This window comes from Pteropus vampyrus, unplaced genomic scaffold (genome assembly GCF_000151845.1).
Source record: "Pteropus vampyrus isolate Shadow unplaced genomic scaffold, Pvam_2.0 Scaffold301, whole genome shotgun sequence".
Lineage (NCBI taxonomy): Eukaryota > Metazoa > Chordata > Mammalia > Chiroptera > Pteropodidae > Pteropus > Pteropus vampyrus.
This window is the reverse complement of record NW_011889082.1, coordinates 352,350-362,765: the sequence shown is the minus strand read 5'-3', so window position 1 is coordinate 362,765 and position 10,416 is coordinate 352,350. Positions and strand designations below refer to the sequence as shown.

The 10,416-nt window shown below is 43.7% G+C and overlaps 1 protein-coding gene across 5 annotated transcripts in view; it reads right to left on the bottom strand.

Annotated features, from left to right (window-relative positions):
- Positions 1-9,311, bottom strand: part of PLGRKT (plasminogen receptor with a C-terminal lysine) — a 30,649-nt gene extending 21,338 nt beyond the window's left edge. The window contains exons 1-4 of one of the 5 annotated variants that reach the window (XM_023521272.1): positions 9,159-9,311; positions 7,887-8,014; positions 6,000-6,086; positions 470-547 (exon numbers count right to left, since the gene is read on the bottom strand). In XM_023521272.1, coding sequence (XP_023377040.1) covers positions 470-502 — 33 coding nt within the window. In that variant the 5' untranslated portion in view covers positions 503-547; positions 6,000-6,086; positions 7,887-8,014; positions 9,159-9,311. Of the gene's footprint in view, positions 1-469; positions 560-5,999; positions 6,087-7,886; positions 8,015-8,941; positions 9,028-9,158 lie in introns of those variants that run through there. The other 4 variants (XM_011376646.2, XM_023521271.1, XM_011376647.2 and 1 more) reach the window with 4 other exon arrangements.
- Between the last annotated feature and the right edge of the window lie 1,105 nt (positions 9,312-10,416).

The window sequence follows — 10,416 nt, the reverse complement described above, 5'->3', positions numbered from 1 at the left end:
AATGAGCCTCAGGAGAATGATTATAGGTGAGGTATATGGGGAGGCTAAGAGCAGGTAGCAGAGATGGGGAAGATGACTATAAAACCAAGCACCAGCGTTAGGCCAATGTAGGTTTCCTCGCACTTATATTGGTCATTCTACCTCTTTTATTCAAGGCACTTCCTGGTTAAGTCCCCTGACACTTCTAGTTCTTAAACCAACTCTCAGTTGCTTATCCTTCCACATATAGCTATAGACATGGTTGCTTTCCTATCCTCTTCACTATCTACTCTACATTTTGGGTCCCTTGTTACCACAGGATTCTCTATAAAGCAAACACTGTATTTTCTTGCTTTATTTCTTCTATTTATCCTTTTCATTGTGGTGCCATTTATTGAGAAAAAGAGCCAAAGAGCAGAGCAGGTTAAAGATATTAGTAGGCATGGTGTTTAATCGGGATTTAAAAAAATCTTCCCTTTGAAGGACTTACAAAGATGTGTTGTCTTCCATCCCAGTGGCCCATTTCTTCTATTTGCAGAGTCTTGCCCAGTCCTCAGGGCTCTAAACCCTAAAAATGATGCTAGAAATTTAATTCCTTTAAATGGGGATCATTCAAGAACCAACCCGATCTTTCAAAATGGCTACAGATGAGTATGTTTTCCTCTAGGCTTCCCTTGAACCAGCTGAGTTCTAGGAACAGAATTCAAGTAGTTCTAGAGTTGCAAAGCTGCTTCAACCATGTTGATCTATATTCCCTTTGTCTCCTTCCTTGAAATGAGAAGATGAATAATAAAGTACATCCTGATCGACAAGGAAAAACTAATCTTAACCAATGCACATGTTGGCAGACCAATCCGCACAGGCTCTGAACATTCCTGTACTTTCTTGCTAGGTAGACCAAGGATGAAGGCCCTGACCGCCTTTACCTGGGCCATTTCTCAGGGTTGTGTTTGCAGTGAGCAACCTTGAGGGATAAAGTAACCACTCACCATAAAAGTGGTAGATTCCCTAGCTCGCTATTCCTCAATTAAGTCAGCAACTCACTGCATCCACTTCAGCATCCAAGTAGGCCCACCTCCACCTCCTCCATGGGATGTGGGGCACATAGAAAACTCTCATGCTCATCATAAGCATGCTCATGCTGCTTGCTATGGTGTGAGTAACAAAGTCTTCAACCACCATTTGTGAAACAGTAACAAGCTAACTTGCGAGTAAGGTAAAATCCCAGACTCTTCATAAGGCCTGCCTGTTTTGGTGACAAAGACGTGATACTGATAGAGAGAGCCATGGCATTCTGAAAGAGAAAGGATAAGAGCCCTCATTGGTGGGTTATTGGATATGAAAAGACTTCCTGAGATCCAGTAGGAAAAGCTCTCGGCTAGGTGGTGGTGAGGGTGGGAGGGTCGAGTAAGGGTCTCTTACTGTCCTATGTGTTAAATGAGGCAGAGCGACGAAAGGTCACCCAGATATGACACATTCTCCTCTGGGGAGGGAGGAAGGATGTTATCACCGTGGGGCAACAAGCCCCACACCCCAGCCAAAAGATATGCAATATGGCTGTGGCTGATGCGTCAAGGGGTCCCAAAGCTGAAATAATGGTGTCAGCATTGAGGTTACAGAACTCTGGGTAGTCAAAAAGCATCGGAAACTTGCTTGTTGAACCCAGTGGTGGGAGGCCCCTTGAAACTGAAAGTAGATACAAAGGCTTCTGCTTGCTCCCTCCATCTCTTCCCCAACTTCAGTTGCTTTAAGGAAGAAGGATGAGTGTGCTGGAAGAACTTCAGGGAGGCAAGAGGTGGGACTTAAATGTTTATGGCTCTGTTGGATGCAGGTACCCAAATCTACTTGGTCCCATGTAGCTGGAGGGTGAGCTAAACACCAGGTTGGAACAAAGTGCTGAGGATACAAGTGTGGACGAAAAAGGGGCCACAAACTAAACCTGATAAGGTCAGGGGAAGCCTGCATGGCGGGCCTACAAACTCAGAGACCAAAAGTTACCACACAGGATAGCCTGAACATAAAAATTCCTAACTAAAAGCGGGTCATGGTAGGTAGTCACGTCGTAGGCCTATGGCTCCTTTGACAAAGGTCAATCTTTACCTTAAGTGAGCATGCCTATTATCTTTTAGTATCTAAGATAAAATACCTTTGAAATCTCAGAATAATCTTTTCCAGCCCCTCATGGCACAACTACTGCTCTAGAGCATGGGACCACAGAACTCCTCATTGTTATCTTGTTCCATGCATACCATCTCTGTGTGCTGTAAATGTTAATTTTTAACTCTCCTGTACCCACCAATGTAAAGAAGTATGTATTTCTCTATTTTGCCTTTTTATCTAATTCCAGAGATCTCCCTGCTTTGTCTTCTCCTACTCGCTGACCTACCACCAATGGATTTCATGTAAGCCCCTTTATGTCTCTTCTTTTTATTCTGATGTGTAAAATAACCTACAAACCTGCCATTCTCTGGAGCATTTTCTCAATCCGTTGAGATTTGGCTTCCAGGAAACTGTTGTCAGTTTGGTTTAAATAAACTCATCGATATTCTCTACATGTTTGGATATTCCTTACGTCAACATAGGGCTGAGCGATAGCACCAGTGGAGGGTAAGGAATGATGCCTCTGAACTCCAGTGCTCTCCAGAGGGGGAGGGTGCATAGGGGAGGAAGCAGCACCTATTCTGGGATAAGGGGCCAAAGGGCAAAAAGCTATCCTTGCCCCTTTGCCCTCCCCAGTCTGCCCCACCTGAGAGATAACATAATCTCCTGAAACTGTTAAGATAACCCCTGAAGTACCTATGTTAAATGTGTTCCCATAGGGGAAAAACACACTGGAATTCAACTGATAGAGTCTGAATTAAGTTCGCCGTGAGGAAGGGAAATTAAAGTGGCCTTCGAGCTGCTTCAAGATACTGCAGTTTTGCCTCCCACCTATAAATGTATAATGAAATTGATGTGTTACTTGCTTATATTGCAAATATTTATAGTGATGAGAGGATACCCTCCCATTCAGGGATTCCCTGACCCCTTCTATTTGTCTAATACAGGGCCCTGGACCAGTACAGGTCTGTGGCCTGTTAGGAACTGGGCCACACAGCAGGTGAGCGGTGGGCTAGCAAATGAAGCCTCATCTGTATTTGCAGCCTCTCCCCAGCACTAGCATCCCCGCCTCAGCTCGGCCTCGGATCATTAGGCATTAGATTCTTATAGGACCACTGGTCCCTGGTGCCAAAAAGGGTGAGGACCGCTGATCTAGTAGAAACAATATAGAATCCCAAAGAGAAAGAAAAGCACAGCCTATCTCCAGAGGCCATTGCCCAGTACATCGGCGCCACCTGCTGGACACAAGCACTAAATACATCCTGTATTAGTTTCTAGGGCTGCTGTAACAGTTCTACAGATTGAGTGGTTTAAGCGACAGAAATTTATCATCTCAGTTCTGGAGGCTGGAAGTCCATAATTAAGGTGTCAGCAGGATTGGTTCCTTGTGAGGGTCGTGAGGCCTCCTTGGTTTGTAAATGGCCAACTTCATATTCACATGGCATTCTCCCTGTATGCATGTCTCTATGTCTGAATTTCCCCTTTTTATAAGGATACCACTCATACTGGACTAAGGCCTGCCCTAATGACCTCACTTTAGCTTGATCACCTCTATAAAGATTCTGCCTCCAAATAAGGTCACATTCTGAGGTAGTGGGGGTTAGGATTTCAACATATGAATGGGGGTGGGGGACCACAATTCAACCTGTAACATACCCCCTTCAAAAATGTAAGGCAACCCTCGGATTACTACTGAGCTCTTATTAAAAAGAATATCTGACTATTGGAGGTCTTGTGATTCTCAGGCCTGACATCCCCATTTGGGAGTGAGTTAACTAGAATAAGATAACTACAAAGAAAGGGTCCATTTGCTGGTCAAATTAAAATATGTTTGAGGGCATGGCTGACCCTATTGTTATCTCAATTTTGCATAAAGTAGTAGCTACCCTTTGGGGAAAAACTTTATCCCCAATTCTGTCACCTGAAGCATAGCTACTGGCTCAGAGATTCTTGGAGTCACAGAGATTCTCCTAAATGCCTGGGCCTGGTCCACCTTTGATTCAGCCAATCTGAAAAATGATGTTGCTGATAGTGCTCCTGACAGTGTGACCTCAGCACTAGCTGTGGTGGTTGCTGGGATCAGTGGGCAGAAGTTGAGGTTGTTCTAAAAGTTCTGGTCAGTTGGGCAGAGGGGCATGTTGTCAGGAGGGGCCATCTGCCATAGACGCTGAATGACCTGGCACAGTCTTGCAAGATAGGCCAAGAGGGCAAGGCCCAAACTGTTGAGGCCATTTCTCTGGGTTATGTTTGCAGTGAAAAACCTTGAGAAGTGAGGTAACCTTCCCCAATTCCACAAGCTCACCACTCACTATAAAACAGTAGATCCCCCCAAGCTCAATGTTTCTCAAATGTGCCACAAACCCACTGAATGCACAGCACCAATTTAAACCCATCTTTGTCACCTCTGTGAGATTTGAGGAGCATGGGGAATTGACACCAACCTCATGCTTACACTGCTTGCTGAGCTATGAGTAATAAAGTCCTCTGTCTCTGACATAGGTGTCTTCTGAATTCTGCTAGCATCCACAAAAGAGTTAACAGGCTAATTTGTTAGCTTGCAAGTAGGGCAAAATCCCAGATCCTTTACAGACCCTGACTTTATGGGGACTGATGTAAGAGCCAAAGCCCTATAGTTTCCACAGGTCTTGGACAGGGACTGAGTATGTGACATTCTTGGCTGGTTTGTATGCCTAATATCTGGTCCTCCCCTAAGTCATTTGGCTGTTACAATAATTTAGTTGCCTATTCTTTCAATTGTTTCATTCCCCTAAAAGTTATTAACCTGCACAAGCCACTCTTATCACTCTTTAATAGCAATAATAACCACAGCAACAACTAATATTTACAGAGAGACACTGTTCTAAAGACTTGAAGCATTGTTCTGTTTACTTTCTATACACTACCATTTTACTCCTCAAAATAACCCCCTGATGGAGATACTATCACCTCCATTTACAGATGAGGAGACTGACTGAGGCACAATTCATACAGTCAGTCAGGGGTAGAGATGGGATTCAAACTCAGGCCGTCTGTCTTTAGTCCTCACTTTTAACCACTCACTGTACTGACGCACAGCAGGACAGGACCTTCTACTCCCAGGGCCATGAGATCTTTGACATTTTAGGAAGACAATTCTAGTCAAAACTTTAACACTTGATTTATTTTAAAATACTTTCTGACAACCTATATTAGGCAATTAGGCAATCTTCTACTTTGTTTTGATCTTTTCTATCCAGCCTTAGGTTTTCATACTCTGTATTAATTTCTTATTGCTATATAACAAATTACCAAACTCAGTGGTTTAAAATAACGCAAATTTATTATCTTACAGTTCTGGAGGTCAGAAGCCCAAACGGGTTGGTGGGACTGCATTCCCTCTGGAGAGAATCTGTAGCCTTGCCTTTTCCAGTTTCTAGAGGCTGTCCGAATTCCTTGGCCTATGGCCCTTTATCCCATCTTTAAAGCCAGCAGCATAGCATCTTCAAACTCTCTCTCTCTCTCTCTTGCCCTCTCTCCCTCCCTCTCTCACCCACTTTCCCACTTCTTACTTCTGGTCCTCTCTCTCATCCCCCTTCCCACTTCTAGTCTTCTTGCCTCCCTCTTTCCTTTATAAGGACCATTGTGATTATACTGGGCCCAACCAGATAATCCAGGATCTTCTCCATCTCAAGCTCCTTAACTTAATCATATTGCAAAGTCCCTTTTGCCATGTAAAGAAAAATAGTCACAGGGGATCAGGACTGGAGATTTAAACAAGCCCATCCACTAGATAATTAATAATCCATTTCATCTTGGCTTTGAGGATGAAGCTCCAAGAGATTTTACCCTTTGGGGTTCAAAGAGAACATACTGATGGAACACATGTGTTAGAAACTTTAACCACTGTAACTACATGAAAGCTTAATTATTTAAAAGTGTACCTGAAGTCGAGCATTCATTAACGCAAACTCCTGTTGGTTTTTCATGTTTTCATTCATAGCTTTTGAAAATATAAACCCCATCTTGACCTAAAATATAAAAAAGCAAAGAGGCTTAAAACAGTATATTCTACATGCATCCTCGTATGCTCTGCTTTGGGCTATCGTGAGCTTGTCACAACGTAAAAATAAGAAAAAACTCTGACCTGGGAACACAGTGTGGATTCTAGTCCTTGCTCCTAACTAGCTGTCTGATCTTGTACAAACTTAACTGACTTGGTCATCATTTACTCACCTAAGACCAGCTGATTGAACTAGATAATTTCTAAAATCTGCTCTTTGTTTTCTGATTTTGCTTCCCCAAATCTTAAAGAACTGAATATTTAAAAACAAAAAACAAAAACAGAAAAGAACTCTCTTTTGTGAGGGACAGGGAGGATACCATCCATCCTTTTACCTTCTGTACAGCTGGATGATAGAGGGGTGATTGAGAAGATGCATTGTGCACCTTGAGGGCAGATTTCTCTGTGCTCCTTGCAGTTGTGTTTAGGAAGTTTTAGGTGTCTCGAAGTCGCTATACTCTCCCTGTACTCCTTGCCCCTCTCCTACACACCCCCTATTTCCATTTACTCACTGCTGACATCCCTCAGCCATCCTCCTCCAGCTTCACATTTGTTCTCTTCAGGCTACTACTGAAGTTCTCAAAAGGGAAAAAACATAAGGATAATTAAATGTCCCGGGAAACACAATTTTTAAATGAATATATGGTATTGTCTATTTTATTTATCTCACCTAAGAAGTTCTTAAGTGGGCTGTCAATTCTAGGTAGAACAGAACTCCAGTTTTTGTTCTTAATCCAGCTGGTAGATACAGATGAACTTCAGTTGATTTTATGTTCAGAAGAACACAAAACTCAAGGAAATTACAACTGCTCTACCCTCCTCAACAATGCTGCTGATTCTGTTTGACAGGCTGTTGAGCAAGGTTGTGAAGCTCGGGCCAAAGTGGCCAGTCTTAATGCTTTCTACCCAAGATTCACAATATTCTGTGGGAAGCCAGAAGAGCTTCTAGTTTCCATATCCTTATCAGAAAATCTTGAGTTCTGGCTAACTGGGGAGAAGTTGGGGCGGAGGCATTTCATGACAGGTGGAATGGGTTATCCCTGCAAATGGGGCTCCAGGTGAGTGGGAACTGCAAGCTGGACTTCAGTGGCTTCCTATATTCCAGCCAAAGACACACCCTAGAATTACAGGGGCTTCTGATCAGAATCAGCTTTAATGTTGGGCACAGGAGGCCAAATCACACATCAGAGAGAAGAGGCCTTGAACAGGTCAGGGAGGTCATGAGGTTTTCCCTTCCCCTCTGCCACTGCCCCACTCTATTCTGTGACAAGAGTTGGAAGCCACCCACTGGGAGTGGGGAGATCTAGCTTAAGTTCTCTCCTTTATGCAAACTCAGACAGTCTCATGTCAACTGTTTCTATCAGCAAGCCAGGACTTGCCTGAAGGCAAAAGCAATATATTATCTATCTTGGCAGTCCCCATGGTGTCTTTCTCATAAAAGTTTGCAGAAAGCAGTGAGTGATACAAGAGAAAGCACAGCTCAGGCCACTTGCCATTTCTTATTTTTCTTCTGCATATAGGAGTGGACAACTGAATTTTTACATACGCTGCAAACATTTATAAACAATTGTCCTCAAACTCCATTCCTTCTCTCTCTCTCTCCCTCTCTCTCTCTCCCTCTCTCCCTCTTCCCCTATGTCACAGAGCTGTGTCTCTAACAGTGCTCCTATTTATGAAGGGGTGAGATCTCCCATGAAGTGCAAGGACAGTCCTCATGTCAGCCATATAGGAAAGGAAAACTATCCAGAAAGTTAAGATTTAAGCTTACCTCTTTCTGGACTTTGCCCTCTTGGGTCTGGATTGTAGTTTGGATGTGTTAGGGGATGCTCCCAAGAGTTAAAGGTAGAAGCCAAGCAGGGAGATGAGCTTCCCTGTGGTCCTCAGGGGAGATCACACCTGAAAATGAGTGTACATCTTGTAAACTACACCCTGAAGTCCAGTATTTTCAACCTTCCGCACCCTAATAAAACCATTTTCCAAAGCCTGGGAGGTTCGTTAGAGTGTCCAGAATACTCAGTCTCCACTCTCCCACTCACAAAATAGATATCAGAAATGATGACTATAGTTAATATTGCTGTTATGAGATATACAAATCATCATGTTGTATGCCTTAAACGTATATAGTGATGTATATCTGTTACTTCTCAATAAAACTGGGGTGGGGGGGGAGAAAATAAGCAAGAGTAATCTTGCAAGAGGAATAACTTTAAAGTCACTGTATTGTATAAGGTCTTTCAAAAATCCCAACACTTTATCATTGGTGACAAATGTCTTGATACTTATAACTTAGACACCAGTGTGTTTCAGAGGGATGAGAATGCTGATTTGAGTCCCTTCTTCCTTCCTTTTAACTTTGATTACTCCTGAGACCTTAAAAAGGGCCCTTGATGCTCCAGCCCTGCCTCAGCTGTGCTATAGATTACAATCGAAGAGGTATTTCTGAGGAGTGTTGGGGCTGCAAGTTCCAGGCAGCCTTCCTCGGGTCACCACTGGGAACCTGGATTTGATTTTAGTTTAAAAAGCAAATATAGAAAGGAAAATCCCATGACCTGTGTCATCCAAATTTCTGCGCTGACTCATTATATGATCAAATTATACGTTAACTTCCTGCATTTATGACTGGTTGCATAAGTACAACCATTTTTAAAAAAGTCTTTGCGTTCCATTCAAACTAGGCCACTTCCCTTGCAAATTCCACCTCCGGAACACACAGTTTCTGGGCGGTTTTTCCTGATTGAACCCCACCCACGCTGCCTAAACCCAATTACTATAACTTGGGTACTTCCTGCATAATGTGCTGATTTCCGTTGACAATGCTCTTACTTTTCCCCCAACTCCATTACAATGTTACGGGAAAAGCCAGGAGTCCTTGGCCTGGAAAGGAACCTTTCTGAAGGACGAGAGGGGCACTACCCGTCAGCCCTCGGGGCAGGACGAGAGCCAAGGGTAGGCGCTCACCAGGAACGTGCGCCCAGCGCGGCGGGGCACGCGCCCTCGCCACCCGGGGCCGCACCGGCCCGCAAGGCTGCCGCTCACTCACCTGCCGGGGGGCGGCAGAAGCGCGGGGTCACGGTGACCGTGGCAGAGGCCTTCAAGCTCTGGGACCGCAGAATGGAGCAGGAACCGGGCCTCGCCTCGTTGATTGGCTGACCGCCCCAGCCAGTCAGCGCAGCCCTTGGCTTCCTTAAAGGGGCCGCGCGGCGGACTAAAGCCTACTGTGCTCTACGCCGGGTGCCGGGCAAGGGCGGGTCAAAGAGGCAAATTCAAAACCGCTAATTGTATTAACTGATGTTACCTAATAAACTTAATTTAAAAATAGAAAGGAAATGACAAGTCTATTTAAAAAAAAATTCAAAACCGCAGCGACTCAGCTGTAAGATTTTGAGGGAAGGTAGAAGAAGCACGAGGACAATCTCACTTAAAGGCCTCAGTGAGCTTTGTCAGTCACCCAAGTACGTGAGACTTCATGCTCCTGAGCCTCGCTAAGCCTCCATAGACTTTAATGAGCTATCTCACGGTGACTCTCAGCCTCCTGCACCTCTTTAAGAAATTCAGCCTGGTCTCCTACACTGAGTGTCTTAAAAAAAAAAAAGAAAGAAAGAAAGAAAGAAAGAAAAGACAAAGGGAAACGGTCTCTGAACTCTGATGAATAAAATGACCTTATTATATAGCCCCTTTCCTTTGCAGCTCTTCACAAGATACAACATCTGTTTGTGCCACCCAAGGACATTAAAAAAACAAACAAACAAACTCAGATCTCAGTGTTCATTCTTTTTCTCCTGCTCCTATGGCAAGCATCCCTGGAAGTGCTGCACAGCTTGTCCTCGCAGTGTCCATCAAGTTTCTTCCAAGGAAATCTGGCAACAAGTATGCCAATTTTAGAATTTATTCTACCCCATGTCAACTCCCCACCTTCCTCTTGCCCTCCAAGAACACAGGAAAAAGGATGCATTAATTAGGTTAAATTTTTTTGTGGTTACAGCAGGCATTAACTATCTCCTTTACCAAAATGAAGCAAATGAGGATTATATGTGAAATACAGTGATGAATAACCAATGATTTTGTTTGAGAGGAAGCTAACTACACTAGATATTCTACCATATTGTCCCACCTTTCTTTTCTTCTTTTAAGTAGGACTTTTCAGTAACTGAAATTTCCGTTTACTAATTTATGCTTGGAATCTCTCAGAACGGAAAGGCTTTGATATCCTTTCAGGAAAAGGTGGAGAAAAGAAAAAAACTACTCATTCTTTTATGATGAGTCTATTATCAAGAATGGCAGATTAATTAGGTTCTCGA